This window comes from Meleagris gallopavo, chromosome 3 (genome assembly GCF_000146605.3).
Source record: "Meleagris gallopavo isolate NT-WF06-2002-E0010 breed Aviagen turkey brand Nicholas breeding stock chromosome 3, Turkey_5.1, whole genome shotgun sequence".
Taxonomy (NCBI): Eukaryota; Metazoa; Chordata; class Aves; order Galliformes; family Phasianidae; genus Meleagris; species Meleagris gallopavo.
The window spans coordinates 47,397,198-47,425,107 of NC_015013.2; the positions used below are offsets into that span (position 1 = coordinate 47,397,198).

At 39.4% G+C, this 27,910-nt stretch overlaps 1 protein-coding gene across 1 annotated transcript in view; it reads right to left on the reverse strand.

Moving 5' to 3' along the window:
- Positions 1 to 27,904, reverse strand: part of ROCK1 (Rho associated coiled-coil containing protein kinase 1) — a 79,524-nt gene extending 51,620 nt beyond the window's left edge. Inside the window, exon 1 of the mRNA XM_010708815.2 lies at positions 27,773 to 27,904. Coding sequence (XP_010707117.1) covers positions 27,773 to 27,865 — 93 coding nt within the window. The 5' untranslated portion in view covers positions 27,866 to 27,904. The remainder of the gene's footprint in view (positions 1 to 27,772) is intronic.
- Positions 27,905 to 27,910: the final 6 nt, after the last annotated feature.

Sequence of the window (27,910 nt, forward strand, 5' to 3'; positions counted from 1 at the left end):
AAAAAAAAAGAAAGAAAGAAAAAAATCCTACATTTTAAAGGTCTTGTTAAGTGCCATAAACTTTGTCTTAAAGTTTATGGTCCTATTTTTACACTTTGGTGGTTTACATCTCCTCAGAGAAAAACTAAACAAAAATGTATTTGCTGAAAACCACAGATACAGCATCTAATGAAAAACAATCTAGTACTCTAGGAGGACCTTGTGAATTACACAAGTAACACCCATCAGCCAGGTAACAAGAACGCAGATGGATAGGAAAGCTGTGGAATACAAACCACTGGGTGCAAGCAAAGCGTGCCAGGAAAGTACTGCTACTTACACGTCCTACTGCCACCTACGTGCCCACACCACCTACTACTGACCTGCTGGAGTAAGCTTGTAGATCAGACATCTTTGAACTAATCAGATTGGATCTGATCAGACCTGGGTTTGGTTGTTGTTTACTTTTATGCAATTATGCGATAGACGACTGAAAGCTGATCCATCAGTCCTAACTGCTACATCCCTCAGATAACTCTGCTTGAAGAAATATTGCAGTGCAAGCTTTCTGAAAGCTTACTTTACAGGAATATTTATTAGAAGAATGTCTTTGATGTATATTAAAAAATTGCCTTTGATCCCTCACATCAAATTCCAACCTGTTTATTCCCATCAGTCAATAAGAGTTTATAAGCTATGCAAACCAAACACTACCAGTATCTAAACTATTTATAGGCTTGCAATTAAATTCAGTGAGAAAGAAATATCTCAGATGTAATGAAAACAAGCAGTAAAATCATAATAGTATTCAAAACCATGGGTAAGGAAGTAAAAATACAAGGCTAATCAGAGCTACATTAAAGGCTGGATGCTATTCATTTTGTTAATTTAATTGAAACACTGCTAGGTTAAGTTAGCTCTCCATAGAATGGCTTAGCTGGAACTCTAAGAAGCACTACAATGAAAACGATAGTCAAATTAATTATCAGAATATTTTCACAGCCCTTAAAGTATGCATCTTGAGTATATTAGAGGCCCATCATTTTGAACTTATACTGATGAGAAGAAAGGAAAGCAAACAACAACCACAAAGACATACTAATGGATCAGAAATATAAACAAGAGAGTAGGAGACTGGTAACAGCTCGGACTCCAACCAGATTGGGAAATAGTGCTAGATCAAATGCAACTTGGTCAGAAATATTTTGTATCCTTCTAAAAGATGCCTTTTCCAAAGATACACAGTAAACACCCAGAAAAACCACCAGAGAATTTCACCTTTTTGGTAGCTTCAGAAGAGAAACCATGTAAGTGTTCATGCACTTCATTTTTTTCCTTCTGGGGCATGAAAACTTTAAAAAGTCACCACAAGAAGCTAAGACTAATGGAAACATTTACACATTTTTAACATCAATCTTAATTTGCATCACGAGTTTTTTTCATTCTAAATTAACATATAATTTTACCCAGAAAAAAAAATCACTAAGTATTCAAAGTGTCACAGCTTCATTGGTCTGTCAGTGTGTGTGCTTTTTAATAAAGTTCTGAAGTCAAGATGAGAGGGGGAAATTCACATTTAAAAAGCCACAGCAAACTTTCAGAATTGTTTAAATCAGAGTGAACCACAGAAATATTCCCTTTTACATCTTTGAGTGAACTCTCTCAAGTAAAACACTTTACAAAAAAAATAAACTTTGCAAGACAAATTCAAACTACTTGATGATCTCACGTTCACTTCAGATCACACTTCAAAATCACACAAGGGACACCTAAAGGTGTTGCACACAAGCAGCTTCTTACCACAGTCTCTTTAACAGTAACACCCCCTTTGCTACAACACCCAGAGAAGAAACAACTATTTCAAGTGCTACTGCTGGAGAAAGAACAGGGAGAAGTAGGCAGGGAGAAGGCAAAGCCCAGCAGAAGAGGCACACAGAGACAGGAACAAAGGACAGAGTTACTGCGATAACTGGAGAAACAAGGTCAAGTGAAAGGAGACACAACCATTACTGTTGATAACTGCAAAGAGAACTTGGCTCTCCTGTTTCCATCTTGCTCAATGTGCCACCTGACCCCTGCCTGATACAGACAGAAAGGAATATCTTTCCTTCAAGACCCATGGGAGCCATATCTCCTCCTCTTTAATTACAGTAATCAGACGCTGTTTATTAAAATAAACAAGATGTTTTCATGATATTGAAACCATATCAATGGGAAAACCTGGTTTTGATACATATCTTTAAACACAGCACAGCCAGGACATCTTACCAACATTTACAGCTTGGAGGTGTTTTCAACTAAACCTGAGCTGTAAGGGAGTGAAATGGAAGGCCGCTCTGGACTCAAATACTGTCTCCAAAGAGGAGGACAAGGATGACTAAGATAGAGGACATGAATAAGTACAGAATATGGCGATGCCTTTTTGGTATATGTCAGAAATTGCATTGCTGTATTTAATAGCACACTACAATTTTCTTCAGTAATTTTTCTTCATTTGCTCTACCTGTTTAAGTGTTTTGCAGTTACAGCATCACATAAATAATTCCACACCCTAAAGGGTACATGAAAACATACTTCATTTTATGTATTTGTCACCGTGCCTCAACCACAAAAGTAATGATGACTACCCAGCTCCTCCATCACAATTTTACACAGTTCCATCATTTCCCCTTCAGCCTTTTATTTTCCAATTATCCTTGTATGAAACGTATTTCAAGTCCCACCACCACCCCATGTTTTGTTTCTCATCCTCCTATGTACTTTTTGAACTAGAGGGAAAACCACAAATAGTATTATATATATATATATAGTTGTGTTCACTCCAAAAGCATAAACTACAGCACAGTATCTCCTGTTTCTGCTCTTCACTAAGTTAATAACTGAATCATTTGAGTACTTCGGACTGTCACTGTGCACTGCACTGATTCTTATACGCAACCAGCTACTATAAGCCAAATCTAGTTCAACACTCAACAAAGATCAGAGTTTATCCTCCCATGCTGAATTTCATCTACTGCTTTTAACCATCCAGGCACCAACAAATAATGATTTTTTCTTTGTTCTGCTTTAAATTTTCACTACCCTTTTGGCATAAATCCCCTCATTATTCACCACCTTAGATCACTTATTTCTGAGAAATACCACAAGCCTGTTATATACCGTTACTGATCTCTCTGTTGAGTGAGTCGATCGCCAACTCTTAATTTATTCACTCATCCACAAACAACCCCATCCGAGAGCAACTTATTTTTTATAAAAAGCTGAAATGAAGAGCTTTATCAAATGCTTTTTGTTTGCCTCATACTCACTAATTCCCTCAAGGACCATGGTAGGTTTGCAAAATATGACTTCCTTCCACAAACAGGATTTAAGGTGCTCCCCATCCTTATACACAGGGGCTCATCTGTTCTGTTGCTGGGGCTGGGTGCTCTTGCATTCCCCCCAAGAGGGGGGGATTGTTTTTTTTCTTCAAGGAAAGAAGAAAAAATGTTATACGTTCAACATCTTCCTTACTGCTGTCAAAACAGTTTTAAATAGCAATGCAGAAAAACAGAAAGGTTACACACAAAAATGTTCCATGTTTGAATGAGTCACCATCAAGCAAAAAAAAAAAAGTGGATAAATATTAACCAGTCTCAGTAATTTTATTACTTTTTTTGTCAATTTGTACAAGAATCTTTTCTAGAACGCTCTAAGGAAGGACTCCAGTATCAGAAATCCTGCATGCATTTTCATTAAGAGGCATGCAGACAGATTTCTTTACTTTCCCTTCTGTTCTTCTATACATATAGAAAACAATAACATGTATCATTAGCATACATATTAATTACATATTTTAGTAGCTTTGAATTTCATAATTCATAATTGAATTTCAATACATTAATATGTATTATGAATGTCTTTTCATTAAGATTCCCTAACAATGTTAAGGAATGCAGTATGACTTAAGCAGTTCCACGTCAGCTGGTACTGCCGTACTCACAAAGTTTTGACCTCAGCCAAAGCTATCATTCCCACCATGACTGCAGGGAGCTGTCTCACTTTGTAAATACACTCCTTAACCTCAGAACTCATTACAATATATGTAATACTGTTTTTATTCAGACATAAGAAATAAACTTTAATGCAATTTTTACAGTGAAATTTAGTGTTAAAATAACTCAAACTCTATCAAGCAACTCCAATATGGCAAAACACGTTATCACCATGTTTAAGTGATACAAAGCCAAACATACATGACCTACATTATCAGGATACAGCCACAGGATTATTTCTAATTTTTATTATTATTTAACTTCATATATATTTCATTACTATGTACCTAATGGAAGTGTGTGATTAAAAAAAAAAAAAAAGAATAAACCCAGATGAAGCACAGCTTCTGAGACAACTGTTGATTTATCTATCATTCAGACAACTAAGAAACCTAGTGAGTGTTATCAGCATACAAAAGTTGCATTCCTTGGACTGACTGGCAGTTATCCAATTTTAGAGTCTTTGCTACTTTTCCTTTTTTGGAGAGAGCACAGTAAGTCTTCAGAGCAAACAACCCTCACCATCCATATTTGAGTTCCCCGCATTGTAACTATTTTCCTGTTTATTTCTATAGTACTAGAGCTTCCTCCCATACTTTAAATCAACAAATCTGACTGAACTTTATCCTCGGGGTCCATCATAATTTTTCATCAGTCCTACGTTACAAAATGTACATACATGATCTGTGCTGAAATGTCAATAGGGACAGTAGTGTGAGAAGTGAGTTTTTATATCCTACCTGCAAACTTGCACTAAAAATAGTAACTTGACTCCACAGGGAAAGAAAAAACATGTTTCTCTGAATTGCATCATCAGATCTTTGTATTGTTAAAGGGACCTGGAAAGGCCGGATAAATTGGCAGTCTTGTGAACTTCAGCACAGGCAGATGCCAAGTCCCACATCTGGGGAGGAAATGCTCCTGCCACCGATACGTGCTGAGCACTGACCAGCTACAAAGGCAGCCACTAGCACCCCTAAGCTGTGATACCTACAGCATCTCCACCAGGACAGGAGAGGTGATCCTTGCCCACCACTCAGCTCTGATGAAGTCACCCCCGCACTGCTGAACCCAGTCCTGGGGCCCTCCAGAAAGAGCAAATCCAGAAAAAGGCCATATAGGTGGCTAATGGACTGTCATGAGAGGCTGAGAGAGAGAGCCAGAGAAATGAAGGCTCATGAAGACCTTATCCACGTGTATGAAACAGAAGGGGATGAAAAAAGAAAGACCAACAGTGGTATCCACTGACAGGACAGGAGGCAACTGAAATTAAAACACAAGATTTCATCTGAAGAAAAATTAGTAATTAAACACACCTGTAAGTGCGGTCAAACACTGGAACAGGTTGCCCAACATCCCCGCAGAGATCCTGAGAATCTAACTGGGCATGATCTCGGGCAGCCTGTTCCAGCTGACTCTGCTTGTGATGGGACGCTGGACTAGACAAGCTGCAGAGTTCCATTCCAACCTTAATGACTCCATTCCATCTGTAACACAGAAATTTCCATTTTTTTTTTCCAAGGCTATAGCTACGCTTTCGCTTTGCATGAAGAAAGTATTAGGAGTGAGTTATCTTGTCCAAACATCCTTAACACCCCACAATTAGCAGGCAGACCCCGTTACAAGGCTTAGCTCTGCATACTTGATGTTTCTTCAGCCCTTGAGAAAGCCTTGGAGCCATCTTTGAGCTCCCTTACTGTTTTGTGAAACATCCTACTGCCAACTCTGTTGGTAAGGAAAGACACAAAGCTTTCCCTTCTTCTCATGCCCAGCATTATTTCCTCCCCACTTTTTTTTTTTAATGTATTTTTCATACAAACTTTTATAATCTACTAGTTTCAGGCAGTATTCTTCGAAAGCCAACTTTCAGGCCAATAGGACTACATTTATCCATCTCTAATTAAGATTATACAGTTTTAAATTAATCGTATTCGTTTACATTGCTGCCCAGAAAACACGGAACTGCAATTTAGTGCTTCATCTTTAAAGTAGACAAGTGAATGTACACAGAGTTAAGACACTTCACTTAAGAATTTTCATTACACTGTTAGACTAGGCAAAGTATACAAACTGACATGAGCTTGAGTACAAGGCACTTGATTCATGGCACCTTCTTGTTGCTGGCATCTACAACACTACAGAGCTCATTACTTCTAACATTCACAGAGCTTTCATAAATTTAAGTCTTTTACAAAGAAATTTTTTCCCAATCAGTAAGGAGTTTAATTCAATAAAGATTTAAAATCTCAGTAATAAGATCCTGAAACCTCAAGTCGAGGGCATTGAAAGCAGTAATAGTCATTGCCTTCATTACAGCATTGTGAAGATTTTTTTCCATAAATAGTTTCAAGTTTCACCTGTGACACAACTCTGCACAGTTAAATGCAAATATAAGTACTTAATTGGTAACAGTCTTTTTAGCACCCGTATTCATACAGAAGAAAATCTTCAGCAGAGGACGACAGACATGCAGACAGAAACTGTACTGCTCTTTCAAAAGCATGCAGTACTTTGGGGTCTTTGCATTTCAGACATATTTTGGGTTCTACACATTTCAGAGGTTTTGTTGCCCCTGCCAACAAAAACCTCTAACATCATAACAACACTAATTTCACTATAGTAGGAAATTATAGTGTGGTTAATATTTATTAAATCCAAGCTTAAATTTAATACACTGGTATTTTACTACTTCAATATATCATCTTCATTAAGTCCATTTAATCTGATATCTTTAAGAACAGCTATAAAATGAGAGAACAGTGTTTTCAGAGAAGATGAAGAATATATATATATATATACACACCAAAATATCACCAGGAACATATTTCAGTCAGATTTATGCAGCAATAGGTGCAACGTGGGTTTGGAAGCAGATGGAAGAGATGAATGAAAGCAGTAAAACTAATTGCTATTAAGTCAAATTATATTATTTCATTTTGTAACAAGAGAGATCTCTTGATAGCTGTAGCTGATTTCCCTTAAAGAAGTTCACTTGCATGAGTTGCTATGCTGTGGTACGCTCTTTTACAACCTACAAAGCTTCAGTACAGTGCATGATATGTGCTGCCATCCAAAAGATATCTTACATGCAGAAGAAAAGACCTGCATAACTATCTGGAAGGATATGTTGGTTTCCTGACATCTCAATGTGCAGAAAATAAAAACATACACTAGGTTTTATATGATTTAAGCAAGCTATATTTGAATTCACACTAGGATTAAATAATATGTAAGTACAACTTTTTAAAACTGCCCCTTCCAATAAAATTACATTGAATGTGCTGAACACAAATACACTTAAAGCATATTATAGTTAAAGGTCTGACTGGCATTCACACCACCACGGATCCAACACTGTGCAGCAGCTCCAGCACTAAGCAATGGAAGTGCCTCACAGATCTGGAGCTCCCTGCAACCACAGCAGCCACAGAAATACCTTGGGAGGGAAGTGACCTCACATCCTTTTGAGTTACGCAAGTTAGCCTGTTTGCTGAAAATATACCACAAGCCCTGTTCCCACATCTCAAATGTAAAGTAACCTGGGGGGGGGGGGAGGGGAGGGGAACTAAATCTCACCTGCAAATTACATCAGCAAAGGTGACATGTCTACAGTATTCTTAGTTATCTTCAGAGGACACTCAGCCACAGGCAGCACACAGATCAACTGCTTCTGCTTGTACAGTCCATCTGAACACACACACAGTTACCGATTCAGAATAACAGAGTCAACAGCCTAAGAAACACTCATTAGAAAGCAAAAGTAGGATGGATAAAAACACTGCAGATAGAAACACTGGTACACAACTGTCCTTCAATAAAACAGCAAATACAACTGATAAACCAAAGATATGGAAGAATAAACTGTGCCAGTATCAGTTCAGAAGTCCAAAGGTAACAAACAACTTCAGTCAAGGGAAAGCAACTGTACAACACTGCTATGAAACAGTGACATTTATAGCAAAGGAAAGATCCTCCTCTGCAACTGATGCTTGGGAAACCACAGTTTGCCTCTTCAAGCTTTTTCCAGGCAGGTATCCATGAAGTCAGCCTTCCGAAGCTAACTTCAGCCAGCTGGACAGGATGAGAGCTAGCAGGGTACCAACATGTCCATAAGAAGAAAGGTAACATGTGTAAGAGGTATTTAATATGCAAAACAACCTTAGATCTTTTAGCTCAACATACTACAAAAATTCTATCCTAAAACTCTACAATAAGTCAAAACAGTTTTCCTATTAAGAGGTGAGAAGTAGCCATGACAGAAGTCTGAAAATGAAGGTAATGAGAGAATTATGCCAAAAATACTTTCTGGAAACTGAAAGCGTGATCTGTAGAACTATATGGTGTCCTTTGCTGTCACACAACCCACGGACTGCAAAAAGGAGGAAAGTTGAGCACATCTTCCTGAGAGCATCAGCTTTGGGAAGCTTCTGTGGCTGTACGACCCCCGTCAGAGCTCTATCTCCATTTCTGCAGTAGGCATTCCATCACAAGCAATCACACGTCAAACAGATATTTGAAATATGCAACTCAACAAGGACTGAGGCTACTTAAGAATTTGTGCATCACTACACAGCTTTATAATGCAAATACTCGCAAAGCCCACGGGCTTTTTTTTCCACCTATCAATAGTAGAAAAACTCCAGCTGCAGTAAAAGTGAAAGATTTACATGTACATAAAACTAATGCTGTTCTATACTCATTTTTTTTTTCCATGATGAATATAGCTACAAGAATGATCTTAAAGTTGGCTTGTTTCGTTTTCAGGTAATAAAAGTTCAATGAGATTTATTTTAGATAGAGGCAAGATAATTCTACTGCCAAGCACTGAGATTCTTCAGAATGGACAGGATTTTGTTACTGACAGCAGCAAAGCAGCAAGCTTTTCACATTTTTAGGAGATTTGCACCACTAATATTGAACAAAGCACTTCTGAGAACAAATTGCTTCTAGCTTCTGACATCCAGTGTGTTAAAAATTTAGAACCTACAAGTATGATCTTACCCACTGCCATTAAGAAGCTAAGAAAGAAGTGACAAAGACACCCACTTTATCAAAATCCCCCTGAACAAACAAATGGTAACATAAGCAATGCCACTAGTAATGCATCTTTGAAATACGTTGGATGCTTATGTGTATTTTTAAGTCACAAACAGCGACTGCTTTCATGGGTAAAGGCATTTGCATTCACCAGTAAAGCCAGAAATCTAGCAAGGTCTAAGTAGGACTTCACCAATATCTGAGACCAATCTCCTCCAGAACATTTTTCACTCTGACAACACATCAGTCATGAATAAAACCCTAAGTGCTTTGGACTGCACATTAAAAAGGGGTGTAACCAATAAGAATTTAAAACCTATATGAAAACATGGTTGCACATTCAAGTACTGTAATTACAGACCTGAACTAAAGCTGTCTACCATAGCTCAGGGCGGCTTTTGCAGATTGGAGTTTCTCACGTGATAATTAGTAGGGGTTTTATTACACATAGCACAGCAAGAATACATGTCACTTCTCCTGAGATTTTCAATTTCACTTTTTGAAAACTAGAGGAACAGATGCTGTATCAGGAATTCACTGGTTGTACCCAACGCTTATTTCTAATCTAGAAAGGGTCCTGATATATTAGGCTTGCAAGCTTGTTTAGGGATTTGTAAATAAGTTTTCTACATTCCTTTCAAACCTTGAGATTTATGCTTGGGAAAACTAAAGCCATTAGCTTCATATACCAAGAAAGAAAATGTGCCCTGAAATTTTTAGTACAGTTGCTCAAGCCAGAGAGACATTTCAGCATGGTTGCTCAACCAAGAGACAGACAGCAAAAGATTGTAAAATACTGGTATCCAGCTGTTACTATGTTGGGTATTTACACTGAGTTTAAGAATTGCTATTGGAGGGAAATAAAATACTAAAATTCTAAGAAACAGATGAAAAACAGCTCTTCTAACATGTTGCTCCAGACACACTGATATCATAGACCAGTGTACATCATCAACTCCTCTTTAGTTCTACTCTCCCCACATATACAGAACACTTCAGAACTTGGGAAAAGCATTCGCCCTGCCAAGAGGATGCAATAGACTGATATATATCCTCCAAAGCCATGATTTTCTTTTAGGTTTAGAAAACAAATCTTAGTCCAAGAGGAGAGAGAGCCAGGGATGTCTGGACCACTGCCACTACCATGGAATCTTGTCAAAGTCTCTCCTGCCTGTCCTTACAAGGGAGCAAGGCTGAGCTTGGGCTGATTATGTTAATCTCAACAGGAGATGAGGACAAACCATCCTTTAGTCACACTAAATATGCCTGTCAAGAAACAAATCAGGGCACTCTAACGTTACTTCTTCTGCTCCTCCATCTCACAGACTGTTTGGAGTAGCTGTCATTTAGTTTCTCTTTAAGCAGAGAGCAAAACTGATGAAAGCATGTTTTCTAAACAAGCAAACAAACAAAACAAAAGCTAACTGAAAGGCTGTGTGTGAGATGTGTCAAACTGCTAGATGATTTCTTTCCTAGTCACTGTCTTACGAAAGCTCTTCTCCAGCAGTTCAAGAAAGGCAATGAAAAACATACTACTCACTTGACTATCCACATGAAAGGGGGCACTGCATTATCTACTGGCCACAACCAGTGGTGCAAAAGCCACATCCAGCCAGTTCAGTAACATCTGCTCCTTCCAATTCATGTAAAATCTGCTTTCATAGGACACCAAGCAAAATAGGCTCCCAATTCCCTAAATACTTGAAAATAAATACCAGCAAGTGATTATACCAGAACATCATTTACTGAGCACTATCCCCTTGAACTCAGAATTAACTTTCCCTCAGGCCTCCTCCACTTCTCTTGGCAGAAGTCCCTGCTGGACTGCAAAGCCAACTTCTGAACAGCTATATGAAAACAGGTACATGTACACAGTCATTTTAGAAGCAGATGCTTGCTGTCAGTCATGGCCACTTTATAATTGAATATAATTAGCTAACCTCAGAATCCATAGACTTAAGTGGAAATTAAGAAAACCGTTAAATCTTCTGTGGTATTTAAACAAAATGCACTGGCATGGAAATAACTGTCATTCAGAGTTAACTAGATTCTGAAATGCAGCTAAGCAATTCAGTTTAGAAGAGTTAAAAAGAAAAAAAAAAAACAAGAATAATCACTCAAGCTTTAGGAAAGGTCTAGAAATGTGCACATTTATGTTCTGTATACATCAGACATCCCAAACAGCACTTAAAAATACCCCGAAAAACTGATGTATAATTTTCATTCACACTGCATTCAAATGTTTAGAGCTTTCTCCCTTGCTCCTTCCAATTTGGACATAATGTACACAAGGATGTGAACTGATCTTTTTCCTTATGACTTCATCTCTCTCTCAACCTACAAAACTGTAACAGGACAAACCTCAATTGCCAAAGTTTATCATGCTTCGCTGAAAAACCTCCTAATCTGGCCATATCCTAGAAGATAACAGTCCAGTATAAGAAACTGTTTTTAAATGAATCTTCAACAAAAATGCAGGTTCAAAAATGACCTTATCACTTACAGTACCCCAGACTGTAACTCATCTGAACATATTGCTGTTAAGAAAATAAGAAGAACGCCAGAAAATTAACATCAGGAGTCAAACCAAACCCATCTATGAATTAGGTAACTTCTGAAAACCAAAAGAAAAGTTCAATGTTGTCTAGAAGACAAGAGGAAGAGATTAGAAAAAGAGCTGAGTGGAACAGTTTCAAATTCTCACACGCTGTTTCTTTACATAAAGGTTAACCCTCACAACTGAGAACAGTCTTGTGAAGATCCCATAGTCTGACTCACTCTGGTTCAGGACATCATCCAATAATGTGAATGCGTTAGACAGATGTGATTTTTAATAGCCAAAATGCCCAAGATGCCAACAACACTGATAGCAGTCATTCCAGTACTAGCCGGAATTTGATATGCACTTTCCAATGAGCCTATTTTGTTGCTAATCATAATACTGCTCCCTGACAAATAAATATGTATATATAAACTACACATAAAATGTACATATAAACGTTCCTCCTGTGGAAGAAGGGACGGGCAACTCAGAAGGAGTACAGAGAAGTTGTTAAGATGTGTAGAGAGAAAATCAGAAAGGTAAAAGCCCAGCTTGAACTCAACCTGGCTGCGGGGATTAAAAGGAACAAGAAACCCTTTTACAAATACATCAGTGGTAAGAGGAGGACTCAGGAGAATCTTCATTCTTTATTGGATGAGGCTGGGAATGTGACCACTGAGGATAAGGTAAAGGCAGAGGTTCTGAATGCCTTCTTTCGTCTGTCTTTACAGGTCACACCAGTTATCCTCAGGGTACTCTGCTCTCTGACCTGGTAGTCTCGACTGGAGTGCAGACAGAACCCCCTGCGACTCGGGAGGACGCAGTCAGAGACCTACTGCTCCAGCCGGACTGTCACAAGTCCATGGGGCCGGATGGGATTCACCCGAGAGTGCTGAGGGAACTGGCGGAGGAGCGGGCTCAAAGAAGGGCAACAAAGCTGGTGAGGGGTCTGGAGCACAGGCCTTATGAGGAGTGACCAGTTTGCTAATTTCTCCATCTTGGGAGAGTTCTTAACCCAACCGCAAAATCTGAACTCGCTGGATGAAGTCTTAGGAATGTCCTCCCAGACAACCTTCATCTTCATTGAAACATATTGAATGCAACAAAGAAAACAGTCAATTCTACAGGACCTTTCCACTGCATTTTATTTGTGAATTCAGAGAATTTCAATTTAAAGCTGCCAGTTAGGTATTTCCTAAATGTTTTTCATAGTCATAGTTGCAGCAGTTCATCTTTTTGTTCATTTAGAAACTAGATTTGAAGTGTAAGCATTCTATGATTTATTTTCCTCCATCTGCTTATGCCACCAGATTTATTAACTGTTTCCTTCAGTTTTGGTGGTTTTTTTTTCTTGTTCAGTTTGGTTGGTTGGGGCAGGGAGCGGGGGTGGGGAGGATAGGGAGTTGTCTAGGGTTTGCTTTGATTGTTTTGGGGTTTTTCCCCATTGACCCAATCTGATATTGTAAAATGAATGATATGAAAATTGTGCTGACTAGCATATGACCCTGCACTCTGCTGTCCCCTCAAACAATTGTGCACACAGTAACCATACAGACCAACTAGTACTGTTGAAAACAGACTGTCACCCTGATATTCAGGGACTTTTTTTCTAGCTTTGATCACAAAGCATCAAGAGAAAGGGAAGAGCAAACAGTGAAACACTGCATGCATGTTTTCTCTGAAGCTTGAGATCACAGTGCGTTTGATGCCTCTTCAAAATTAAATCAACTACACATTGGCAGAAGGAATTATTTGCATCAAGTTTGCTATTTTGTGAATGGCGTCACAGTATATACAAGGAACTATGATGGGAATGTTCCTAACAACATCTCAAGTAGGAAATTCCAATTTCACAGCATTGGGAACTAAGATTCCTGCTAAGCCTTCTGAATATTCAATTGAATTTGCAGGATTTTTTATTATTATTATTTTAAAAGAAAATGCATGACCTTCTGTTAATATAAATATAGAAAAGCTAATCAAGAACATACCAAACGTTTTTCTTTTTAGTCAACTTGCATTTAAACATCTTCAGTGATTAATGAAGCTTTCACTAAAAAAGCTTTTCTGTGAGCTTTCTCACAGAAAACCTGTGAGATAGACTTTAAGAAGTAAAGAAGTCAAGCAGTGACCTCATTAAAGCAGAAAAACACTAAGCACTCAAAATATGATGCTAAGTATGCTTTTGGAAAAAGAATGAACTTAATTACCACCTTTATTACAACTCTCAACAACTATTCAGGTGAATAAAACATTTCACTGATCCCTACCCCTCTGGAAACCATACCAAACAGGAATGGCCTCCCATCATTCTACTGAGCAGTGGATGCTATGGTTTATCAGTTTAATTGCAGATGAAAATGCATACAACTTCATTTTAACAGTTTCATATACACCATCCAACTCAGACAGGTGTTACTGAACTTTTCTGTAAAAAGCATCACATCTCTTGAAGCTCGTGTTTAGTGTCTTCAATTTCCCTTCCCAGAAAATACAATGAATCCCTACCATAATCTACACAAAGTTTGAGACCAATGTCAGCCAGGTTATGAACAGGACAGTTTCCATGCTACCAAAAACCTTAAGGCATCATAAACATTTATTTCTATAATAACAGTGCAAAGCAATTTTAAGCTCGTGTATAGCATAAAATAGCACACAAAAATACTAGTTTTCTCTATTAAAGCAATGGCTGGCGGTGACAATCACATTCAAATACATTAGCTTTCCCAATTTACCTGGGCTAACTGAAGAGAACAGCTCTAACCCAAAATACTTCATCCAAAAGTAATGGCTTCAGGTTAGTTAACTACTGAAATGGTGAAGGGTAATACTGCATCTTCATTAGTATGTTATAAACAGATTCACACCTTGCTTTGGATTTAAAAAGTCTCCAGATTTTATTTTGTCTTTGATATGGGTGCTTGAAACCTGATGTCTATTTTTCAAGTATACCACGGTACTACCAGTGTAATTTCCCTGCTTCTTCTATGAGTACAGCCAGTACTTGCCTCAGCACCATCAAACCTACAGCTGGGAAAAATTAGTACTTCCTTATTTTAGAAGCAGGACATAGAAACGAAAACAGTGTCTCAGTAAAAGCCTAAAAAATCGGAAAACCCTCACTTAAGTCACCAGAGGCCAATCAAATGACTCCAGTCCCAAAGTTATCTCTAATTATCTTCCTAATTTCTCTGCCTCATGTCCTAACCTTGTATTCATATTGGTATCTTACGGACAAGGCTTCCTTCTAAACAAAGGATATTTTTTTGTTCTTACCCCTTACCATCACCTCTGTTAGTTAAAACCGATTACTCCCAGCTGCAGAACACAAGGTGAAAGCACAAAGGCAAAAGCAAAGTCAGATATAGCAATGATTCTCTCCATTGGTTGATACTTCATTTACTAAGTAGGAGGAGGAGAAAAAAAAAGGATCATATGGCACTCCAGCTTTGATTTCAACTTCTGTCTTATTAGGCTTGACATTTGATTGTTACTCAAAGTAGTGAAGTGAAATGACCGACTTTGCACAATCTCAAAGTCAAATGAACAGACAGCTATTTTTTCAAAACCAGTAAGAATGAGGAAATGTATGGTTGGCAGATACACCCACTGCGAGAGTAGAAGAGTTATGTTAACCTGAAAGCCTAAGAATTGTCACTAATGTCAATTCTGCCTAAATGATTTTGTCACCTATCCAAGTATTTTCCCCTCTCCTTATCAAAATATGATTTCTAGTTGAAGAATACTGTATCTTGATAACTCACCTCCCTTCTGCATTAAGAAATCCTGGAATTCTAGAAGCAGTGTTCCGTAGAGTAGAGCACACAGGCATCTTGCCCAACGTAATCAGAAGCTCTTTTGGCTTATACATATTATCAGTCTTTTTCTAGAGGAAGAAAGAAGGGCTAGCTAATAAAATAGCTGGTTTCTATAGCTCCAGGATGGAAAAACTGTACTTCGTTAAACCTGAAAGCCATTTATTTATCATGATGCAATTCCAAGGAGAGTAAGAACTACAGGAGATTGAGCTAAAGCTCACAATTCAGTTAGACAAAGTTGCAAGTTACTTATAAAAGAAGAGTGTCATTAACATGGTTATGAAAAAGGTTATGCTGATTTCAACTCCTCTGAGAAAACAGTTAAATATATAATGAAGACAACAGAGGACTTCTGAAAGGAATTCTTCAGAAACTGCCAGTCACATTTCACTTTCCCACCCCCACTCTTTCTAACTCATCACTTAATAAGATGAATTTTTAAATTATATGCAATGACTTAACTCTCCTTGCAGAAGTAGGCTTACCATTTTAACAGCTTGTTTCTAACATACACCTCTCTCAGATATGTTGCTTTCTTTCAAAATGTAAGCAGTGCAACACAACTGGCAGGCAAGTTTTCTTGTGTGATTTAACCGCAGCAAGACAAGATACTCTTTTGGTACAAGTAGCCAGTCTCTCGCAAGGCAGCCTGATCTGAAAGAAAAACCTTCACCTGCCTATTCTGGTCAAATTTTAAATTGAAAAATCAAGTTTTCCTTCCCGGGGGAACTGTGATCAGAAATTTAAGGGGAAAAAAATACTTCCCAACTTCCAAATACAAAGTTCTAATTAATCTTTTCATTTATTCCTGTTACAGTTTTCAAACTGGAATGAAGAAGAGTATATTAAAAAAATTAAAATCTCTTTTTCCCTGGAATTCCTGGTTCTCTTATTTCCCACAAACTCAGCAAGAACTTTTATTTATATGAAGGTGAACTTAGTAGGTCTGACACCCCTCCTTGTGATTAAGGAAGAGGTTGCCATGCCCAAACAGGAAGGTGAAGTCAAGAACAACACAGCCATCCAGAGTCTTCCCTGACAGTAACAGTTCAACTGCACTGCATCAGAAGGCAGAAATTTACACAGGAGTAAATAGCAGTCACAGTCCCAGGACTGCAGCAGTACAATTCCAGCACTGTAACACTCCACACTTTTTTATTTATTCTTACATCTCAGTCTGTAATCTTTGATTACATCTCATTGCATTAAGTAAGATAAAAAGCTTTGTTTTGAAAACCTGAAGACATTTAAGACATTTTGGTTTTACAAGCAAAAAGCATGACCCTGAACTGTTTGGTGATGCTATGTTCAGAATTTGTATGAACAGTCTGTGGAGTATGAACAAGGCTGAAAATAGACAAGAGCCTTTCAGTCAAAGACAAAAACTCTTCCAGGAAGCAAACTAATCCGCTGTCTTCAGAGAAAACCTTTTTAATGATATCTCCAGTTCCAAATTCAGTGTACTTCATGGGCAAGAGAGCAATAAAACAAAACACAACACACATACCTTGTATCAACAGCTAAGCTTTCACTCCACAGCCCTTAATGGGCATTTCACCATTTCTACTGCAATCTACTAGCGTTAGCAATGATAGTCCGAGTTTTCAAAAGTTGTTATGATTGTTGCCAATACTAGCAAAGCAAAAATTTCAGGCCTGAATAAGTTTCTAATTCGTCTGTCACCATTTTCAGGACTGTATGCCTACAAGTTGTCAACTCTACAAGTTGAGGACGGACTATTCTGGAAAAGAGGCTCAGAGGATACTTTGTTGCTCTTTACAATCACCTAAAAGGTAACAAAAGGGAATGGCCTTAAGCTGCTCCAGGGAAGGTGCATTTTTTCCTCAGAAAAAAATTTCTGAGAAATTCCTTCTCAGAAAGAGCGAAAAGGCAGGGGCACAGACTGCCCAGGGAGGTGATGGAGTCGCCGTCCCTGGAGGTGTTAAGAAACGTGTGGGTGTGGCACTGGAGGACGTGGTTACTGGGCACAGTGGAGATGAGTTCACTGTTGGACTAGATGATCTTAGAGGTCTTTTCCAACCTTAATGATTCTGTGAAAAGAGGATATAGAGTATACAGTACTAAGTTACACTCTTTACACTAGAACTTCTGTTATTCAGAATGTGAGTGGTCCCCAGGTCAGCGCAAACCACGTCATTAGATTGCTGACAACTGTTGGTTACTATTGTAACCAACTACTAAAATGAACTTAGTAGCGGAGCTATTAGTAAGCAGAGCGAAAGGAAGAAGACAACAGCTCACAGATGATGTATTAGAGAGCAACAAGGTAACAGCCAGGTAGATGGAAGAAGCAGAAAAACCTTTTCTCTTTGCAAAGTGAGGATAAATTCCCTCAGCTCAACCCTGAAAGGATCACTTGTGCATCTACAACTCAGCTGACATGATTTTCTAAAAATTGGTATAACAAAACATCAGTATAGTCAGGGATCATAGGCTAGGCTATAGTCAGGCTTGTGAAGAACTTTCATACATTTCCACTTCTAGCACCAATAGCAGCATCTAACATAAATAAGCAAGGCGCTAGTATTACTTTATTTTCAACATCTCCACATCCAGCCTCACGTGTTCTGTGCACCCTGGTATCTGTGATAAAGGCACGGGGCAAGTGTAACCAGCACAAACTCCCTGTGCTACTTTCCAGCCCTCTCCTACCTGAAGAATCTCCCCCATCTACTCTTACTCTAACATCCCCTGGCTGGAGAGGCTTCTGCCTCCTCATAAGATAAGAGTCAAATGTGTTCTAAATATTAAGAGTAGAATAAGCACACTGGTCTGTCACCTACACTGCAGAATATAGCACTTGTTGCACTGACAGCCCACAACAGTTACAACATCATAAAATGGCTTGGGTTAGAAGGGACCTCAAGGATCATCAAGCTCCAACCCCCCCGCCACATGCAGGGCCGCCAACCTCCATATCTAACACTAGACCAGGCTAACCAGTGCCCCATCCAACCCAGCCTTGAACACCTCCAGGGATGGGGCATCCACAACCTCACTGGTCAGCCTCTCTCATTGCCTACCCCCCAGAGGCAAGCTCCTGCCCTACCAGTACTGAAGTCCTTCCTAACCACCCTCACTGCTTCCCAGAAAGAGTGTGATTTACGTGCTGAGACACTGGAAGCACAGAACTCCATAGTACCAGAATCGTGAACAATCAGAGATGCATTGCTAAATTCTAAGTTTGTTATCAGCAGCCATATCCAACTTGCAGCCGACATGCGGTGTGGCCCAGCCCAACAGGCAGTGCAGCCACCTCCAACCCCACGCCATCATGGTGGCAGCTCTTCCCACCAAGCAACCCGGCCCTCAGCATCAACCAAACCTCAGTGTGTTGTGAATTAAACCAGGGCATGGGTTGCAGCACAATGCCAGCTCAAGTCATGGCCAGTAAGGTTATGGGCTTTGATACACTGGCTAAACAGTCCTGTGAACAGCAAAGAAAATGCCACCCTGCTTTCCATTTTAATTAAGGAATTTGAGAATAGGTTTTAAGACTGCCAAAAAAAAAAATCAATTTTTTTATTTATGACCCCATATGTAGTCAACATAAATATATTACTTATGAAATTTCAAATTGATGTGTAGCATCACAACTAAACATGTGACCATGTCTCTCTACCAGATTTCTATGAGCCCTCTCTTACCTGAGAGATATACTCCTCATTTTACAGCCACGCCTCATTCATGTCACTGCTTTTTTGCAATATTTGTTAACAGCTGTTTTTAAAGATGAAGTATAGGAAGATCAAAAATTTATCAAAAATCTCTGACAAGCACCTTGAGAGTTCACTGTGAATGGCAGCCACTGCCATCAAACCAGAGTGACGTGTTAGTTTCACAAAAACAAGGATGCACATCCTGCTAGTTTTATGGCTTTATTGCTGTTTTTATGCATTTTCATAAAAAACATTAAAAATTAAAAATGTTCTATTACTTTCTATACATTAACTATAATGTATATTTAATGAGGGCTGCTCCAAAAGTAATATTTTATCACATTTTATGATGGTTGTGGTATGGCAGTAAAGGTACTTTCCCACCCGTATCCTGTTGCATGTTGTTGCCGTGTGACAGATGGCAGCAGAGGGGTGGTCTGACAGAATGGCATGTGACATGGAAGCACATATGTAGCAAAGATGTGTCACTGAATTCCTCCACGCAGATAAAAACAGCACCCATTGACACTTGCTGAATGTCTGTAGAGACCAACCAATGTATGTGAGCACAGTGAGGCAGTGGGTGGTGCATTTCAGCAGCAGTAACCGTGGTTCACCAACATTGGTGCAGACTGTTACAAGTGTGGCATGCAGGTTCTTGCTCATCTCTGGTGTAAACTCAGAGCTAATGGTGATGACTGTATTGAAAAAGAATGTTTTGTAGCAGAAAATGTGTTCTATCAAGCAGTGCTATTGTGCTCTTTGTACTGGTTGCTGTTTTCATGCAAATAATTAGGAGGCATTAGTTTTGGAGCAACCTTCATATATGCAGCCCAAGACAATTCCTCTTTACTCAATGCAACTCAGGCTAGCCAAAAGGTTGGACACCATCTATCAGAGCAAGTCATCAATTTTCTTCTTCCTCTCCAACAGGAAAATTCTACATCTATCTCATCTGCCATCAGAAATTAAATTCAACAAGCTTACCAGCTGTCCTGGTTTCAGCCCAAACAGCACACCAGTGTCTGGTTGTTGCTGTGTGATGGAGGCACACCCAGGGCTGGGCCACTCCATAGGGTAGAGCCACCACCTTCACAGCATAACAGCAGGGGTGGAGCAGAGCCAGCACAGGTGCCAGAATAAGGGCAGCGTCATTCCATACCTGCAACACCATGCAGAACTCTAAAGGTGTGGGCGGGTGACCGGGCCAGCTGCTGCTTACCCAGTGGGCTGTGCAGCATCAGGCAGCAGGTGGCAAGTAATTGCATTGCAGCTATATATACAGGTATCGGTGCTTTTCTGTTTCCATTTTATCTTCTGTCTTAGTAAATAGTTTTTATCTCCAGCCACTAGCTCTTGTCTCCAATTCTCTCCCCTATCCCACCCAGCTGCAGCCAGTTTAACAGCAACTTCCCCATCAGGTAACTTAGTTGCCCTTATGCACAAAACCTCCAAATCTTCAACTGATTACACGGAGGAAGTTTCTTTGTGCAGATAACTTCTGAAAGGCAAAGATTCGGGCTGCAGGGGCTTACTGACCACGTTAACAAGGCTAAAGCACTCAGAGAACTACACATCAAAACCAATAAGAGACAACTTTGTCTCAGTGAATTTTATTCTCCATCACACAGCATCTATGAGTAATGATATTGCTGAGAAACAGCAAACTGCAGGTTGCCCAGAGATGTCAGTATCCCCATCCCTGCAGAGTCAGAAACCACCTGGTTGTTGTTGTGGGCAGGTGGCAGGCACTGGGGGTGGCACCAGACATCACCTCCCACCCCAAGCCTTCTGTGAAGTCATGTAACTGGTCCTCAGTGAAATAATACTCCCACTGTGTACACAGTACTAAAATACTGAAGAGACTGACTTGGAAATCACATTCCAAACTAATCAACTGGGAAAATGAAAACAGGCTAGTTCATTTTTAAGTTTCTTTAAAAGTTTCTAAAAACAGGAACATAGAAAATCACCTTGAGATCTTCCTTTTCTTTAAAACTTAAGCCTAGCATCTATCCCTCACCACCATGAAACAAATGTCCTGATGATCCTTCCTTCCCTCACACCATCCCATTTGAAACAGCTACTGTGGCTATCATACAAGTCCTGTTTAGCCATCTCCCAACACACAGCTTTCTCTAACACTTAAACAGGGAAATAGCGCCTATTTGAAATCTCCAGCTGAAAAGAGAAGCTTCTAACCTTTACTTCTTTGGATAGTACAAAGAAGATGTGAGAGACTTAGATTTGTGTCACTAGGCTTTTCTTTTGCCATTATTTATTTGCTAAAGAAGAAACCCAACCTCTGGAGAAACAGTATTTTCACAGCAGTCAGTGACTACACAGGAAAACAGCCCTTTGTTATTAATCCAGTGTATGCATGGATATCTAACATCAATAGACATTATCAGGAAGTATTTGTTTTCCTCTGAATATACTTTTACCTCGTCATTCAACTCATCTGAATACCATGTAGCACTATCTGAACAGTACACAGCTTTTAGGAGGAAAAAGAGAAAGACATCATCACTCAAAATTTGTCCAAGTACTAGACTTCAAGGACTTAACTACTTTTTTGTTAATGTTACAATTCATTAATTTGGGAGGGAGGGGGGGAAACACCACCCATTCCACTTGTGCTTCCAGATCACTTATAAGTCCTGCAGACCAGACACAATCTAGAAAGACTTAACTTCCCCATTGTCTCCTACAGAGGTTTCCAGGCATCATATCTTTATTTATGTTATCTCAGCTCACATAGATGAAAAAACAAAACTTCATGTTTGCTTCTTTTACACAGAGCTTCCCATTTCTCCAGTCTAAGAAATGTAAGAGGGAAAGTTGAAACACAGAAATCAACAGCTGCATTTAAGTTAGACCCTGTAACAAAGAGATTTTAAGTACTGTCCCCATGACACTGTATTGTATAAATATTTACAGGGAGTGGCAATCTTTCAGTAAGCTAAAAACAATGAGCTACAAGATTTTGAGTATCAGGATAGACTTTGACCTGTGCTTTAACGAGAACGGGGTACTGATCCTGCAGTTTCCCCCTCAGCAACATGGGAGGCAAACTGGTCTGAGCAATGCTCCTAGTCCAGATCATCTCTAGACACTCTCAACTAAAGACAGACCTCAACATGATGCCACAGCACAGTTGAGGCTGTTTGGATATCCATCCACACCAAAAACCTCATACACACACACACAAAAAAAAAACCTGACTAAAGACACACTATAGGAGAACAAACTGTCTCAGCACAATAGCACACCAAGATCTCCACACTACTTCTCCTTTTCACAAAGATCTCGTTTCAGCTCTTGTTCAACCCCTGTTTATCAGGGTGTATGTTTCAGCAGACTACTAAGGAAGATAGTATTATTTGTACTTGTTTTATACCAGCTATAACTGGGTGTTGTCTGGATAGCGCTTACAGTTGTACCAATATTGTCTCATCAGCCTTCTGGCTTTATTTCTTCTTGAATGACTGAACAAATTAAGGTAAAGGCAGAATAGTTTTCAACCATTCTCTAATTTTATTCTCAAAAAAAAGGAAGTTCAGCTTTCTACTATCTCCACCGACAATTGCAATTTCTTGATGACAAAGGAGTTTTGATAAATAGCATCAAGTTCAGAAGAAACAGTTTTTAAAATACATGTTTTGGAACCTCTCAAATTCAGGAGAAGCATCCTGCACTGAGATAAAGCATCTCGGTATTCCTCAGTGAGAGACCTAAAAACAACCACTTTTTTTTTTTTCAGATAGTGTTGAAGTACATCCTAGGGAATGTGGTAACAGCCACTATGAGGCTACCAATATCACCTGGCTGTAGAGCTTCTAAATATTTATTACATTCTAAGCGAGTGGCTCTCAAGCCTATCATCTTTCTCAAAGAAGTCAAAGACTTCCAGACCTGCTGGTTGATTTTCAGTTTGTCCAATGAACAAATTCCATGTGCTCCCATCCTCTTCCCCACCACCTCCAAGAAATGAAAATACTCCACAGCTGCCAGGGAAAGAATTTTATTTACAGATGTTATTACTCCAGAAGAGCATTTACAGTCTATTAGAAGTTTAGGGGTGTTTTTTCTTTCCTATTCCTCTTGCTGAAACACATCTTAACGTCATCCTCCCATTATCATTCTTGATTAAAATTTTTAATAGGAAAAAACTACATGTCTACAGTCTTTATATTATAGTTTTACAAGCAGAGAAACTGGCTAAGTTAATGATCCTTGTATAAAATGTACCATACACTGTGAACAAAATGCTAACATTTTGACAGTCCTGCTGTTTTTACTGTTACTCTCTGGAGGTTTGCATAACAGTAAGAAGACTGTTATTAGAAAGTGCAACCTGAAATGCAAATCCACCGAGTTACTGTTTTTCCAAAGCCAACTTTACAGTTGCACTCTACCTTAACAAAGCTACAATATATTAATCATTGATTTCACATCAACCTGTATGTCATAACTCACAGAGGTAAGAAGGCAGTATCAACCCACAATTATAGTTAGCTTTAGACAGAAAGCTTGGACATCTTGTAGACCCAGAATTCTAATGTCAGCCAGAAGTCTCATTTTAGATCCTACTGAACAATAAATCCACCAGATCAAAACAGCTGTAGAGACACACCCTAGGAGTTTTTGTCAGTGCTGACATTTCACCTTACCCTGATCTACCTGCAGACTACTTACAGCATTCTGGAGTTGATGATCTGAAAATATCCAAATCCTGCTTCTTCTGTGCAGGAGCTTTGTTAGCAACAGAGAAAGCTTCTCAGCAGTTTACCACTCAAATTCTAACATCACGGTTTCAGAAGTAATTTTCACGAGTTCTTTTTAAAAGCTAAGACCTCCTGAAGTAAAGGTACGTTGACTTGCATTCTTTTTTTCATATTTTTTTCTAACAGACCTCTGTACAACATCTCCAGAAGGGCTTTCAAACAATCTTTAAGCAATAGAGAAAAGGAAAGTCTAGTGACAACAGAGATTTAAAACTCCAAATCCCTACATAGGGCAGATGAATATGACTTCACCTGGCCAAGTGTTTGTTAGACATAGGAAAATGTCCACACTTCTGTATTTTTGGTATAACAAAAATGGAAAGCTCTTAAGAGTAAATAAACCAACTCTCTCATACAGTTTTCACCGTTATCAGTTAATCTGAATCCAACCTGCTGAACAGCTGATAGGCTCGATGTTTTTAAGACTGAGATCATCTAAAGTCTTAATCAACTACTCAAGTAGGTGACTGAATATTCAATACTCAAGCATTCACACAGGATGTAGAAAGACTCTTTGAGAGTTATCATCAGAGCAAAGACAGCCCCAAAGAGCATTTTCATGAACACTTACTTTTCAAATCAATCACAAGCACGGGCAGCTTCAGGTCAACAAGCCCTCCATCCATACACAAATTACAGCTCTCCCTCCCTGCTCTCCAAAAACTGGAAGCACGTGAACTCCAAGGATTTGATTGGGAACACAGAGATGAAAGAAACCTGGTTTTATTCCAAAGTTGTTGGAAATCATGCTCAGTGAATATTACATTTTACTGCTTAATAACATTAATGGAATAATGAGCTCAAGATAAAGAATAGTTACTTACAATGCCCTTAATCACAGCTGTGGTGCTCCCAGTACCTGGTTATCTCACACCCTTGTGTGACTACTTCGCAATCTTACTAGATCTTTTCAAGACTAAAAATCCTAGGGCCTGATTTTGAGAAAAGCCCTACATGATGCTGTAGAACATACTTGACAAAGAATGCAGGTTCCAGCCTCCTCATAGTTCACTGAAAAAGACCCTGCCTGTGCTTACCCAGCCCAGTACTAAATCAAGTACATGGGAACAGCGAAGATGCAAATTTAGTTATGAACAGTTGCAACTTGGAGCCAGTTTTGCTTTTTTTTTTTTAAACTCTGCTTTTATTACAATTGCTTATTTTCCCCCCCATTTTCTCTTCTCCTTCCTATTCCTCAGCTTTTCCTTCCTCTGTCATGTACATTGAAGTTGCATAGTCCCTAGTCTGCCTTTTCTGCCAGCTCTGTTGTCACAACTCTTCTCCCACACCTTCCTGAACCCATAGCACACCTTCCTTTGTACCAGGCCTTCCCTCACCTCTTCCTCCAGCCACATTATTGTTCTCTCACTAGTACACGTATAAATTTAGGATACTTCCAGCACACAGAAACTACCTTGGGACATTCACACAGACTCACAAAAAAAGATCACAAAACTGCTGTTCAGGTTACTCCATATCTGTACAAGAATTACAGGCTGATCAGGGACTAAGAAGGGCAACATAAGTTTCTTCAAACTAAAGAACCTCCAGCATTTTTAAGCCCACACATCTCAAATACTGGAAGCTGAATTTAAAGCATATAGATGCAATAGATGATTAAGAGTTAGCTAAGTCCATTGATGAGAAAATGTGAAAACACTACATGACACCAATTTATGTCTTTTCTCAAAAGAAATAAAGGTTTTTAAGATATAACAGGTACCATAAAAATGGATAAAACTTTTTTTGTATCAAGTCTGATCATAAAAAGCAATATTTTTATTTATATACCAGGTCTAGAGAGCTGGTACAAGTTTGTCTAGCCTAAGGAAATGGGCTTATCTCACAAAAGTACCTCAGGTGCAGACCAAATACACCTAAGCTTTTCTCCTCTAAAAAATAACCATATAGATTATGAATTTAAATATAAGCCTAGAGCTAAGAACAATGCTTGCAGTGTGAATCACACTAAGAAGTGTAAAGCACTCTGGCTATTTAAGAAAGGGTTACACACTTCAATTCTGTGGAAAAAAGCCTTAGAGCTGAGGAAAGATTTAAAAAAAGAGCAATACAGTAACCAAACACAAAGTTAATCTACCAGATGATTTCTTCAGAAGCACTTTTTTAAATTGGCATTATTGTAAGACAACATTATCTGTAATGAGGGCTAAAAATAGCAATAATACTGATGATTATAACATATGAAGCTGCTTTTAAAAGAATACTCAAACATATGCCAAAAACTTCAGAAAAAATGATTAAAAAAACTTTAAAGGTCATTCTTAAGACCAGAGAGGCAAACATAAGTTCCAAAACTTAACAGAAGCATGACAGGAAACATCCCAACAAGTTCATTCCCAACCTGACTACAGCTCAGCTCCAAATAGTGACTAATGTAACTAAAAAGGAAGTAAATCCTTGAACTGCTGAGATCAAGGAATACAGTTAAAAACTATATCACCTGCATGCTTGCTATCTGCAGCCTCTTTAGTGCTACTGTGGGAAAGCCTCCATAGCAGGACCAACACACACTAGCAGACTGAGTCACAGTTACTGTCCAACTCCAGACATTGTTGTGTACCCTTGACTTCTATCAGTAGATGCTGGGTGTAAAAACATAGGATTTGACAGTACTGGCTTAGGTCATCACAATGGAGTAAGCAATATCCTAAGCATCATCTCTGTTCTCATCAGCTGTGGTTCAGAGATTAAAGATATGTAAACTAGAACCAAAGCAGTAAGCTGCCTGGAAGATGCAGTGCTGTTTTCCTTTGTGGCAACAGCATCCACAAGGTCCTGCTTTGGTCCAGGGAGGCAGGTCTGACCTGTCAGCACCTCAGCATCACCAATCAGCTGAACAGTGAGCATGCTGCCATGAACCTGTGCACAGTCTTTCATGAGATTTTCATCTCTCCACTACTTTATGCTCAAGCGAGCTACATGGATGAAGAACAGCTACTAAGAACTATCCCCTCCCCCAGTCCTCTCCCTCAAATGTCAGAGTTCACGCTAGGAACAAACCCCATTGACTCGTTCTCTTTGAGACAGGAGAAGGGGGAGATGGGGGACCCACCTACACACTTCCGAACTTTTATCACTTCCTACAGAGAAATTCACTAGCTTGGTACGAAAGGGAAACCCACGCTACTTGAGGATATCTTTAGGCATATCCAAGAATCCATCCACATCCCAAACTGGTTGGATTTGGAGCATGTTTTGATACTTCTTATAGCCAAAACTGAAGCATCATCCACTTTCGTGCAAGCAACTGTCAAACAGCATTGAGTTTATGTCAGGATGTGTTACATTTGCTCGCTCATGATGCGGTTACAACACTAAAAGCACCAGAGTCATCAGGTGTGGGAAACAGAGAAACAACTAGCAGGCAGCTGTGTACCTCAGACCTAGCACAGCAAATAGTTCAGCATGCACTTAGCCCCTCTGCTTTGAGTACCTGCAAGGGCACCTTAATCCTTCAGCTGTGTTATTCACAGTACTTTTCACAGCAAAATGTCAAGAGGGAAAAGTCATGTTATAGTAAAGTACTGCAGCACCTAAGAGAACCATAGAAACACAGAATAACTTTTTTGGAAGGGACCTCAAAGCACACCCCGTGCCATGGGCAGGGCTGCCCCCCCAGCAGCTCAGCTGCCCAGGGCCCCATCCAACCTGGCCTTGAGCGCCTCCAGGGATGGGGCACCACAGCTCACATGGGCAGCTGTGCCAGCACCTCACAGGAAGAGGACCTCGCACAGGATCAGTGGATCACACCAAAGCTGTCTGCCTGCACACGGGACGGGCACAGGGCCATGAATCAGGCAAGCAAGATGCGATGCCACCTGAAAGGGAAATAGGGGAGAAGGTCCCAGGGCCCTCGCCACCCCTCACTTACCAGCAAACAGTCCACGTTCACTTCGGATTTGGGATCCTTTAAAGTCCCGTCGATTTTTTCAAACCGAGACTCAAAACTTTCTCCCGTCGACATGTTTCCGACGATTAAAAAGCTTCCCTTATTCCAGATCAAACGTTA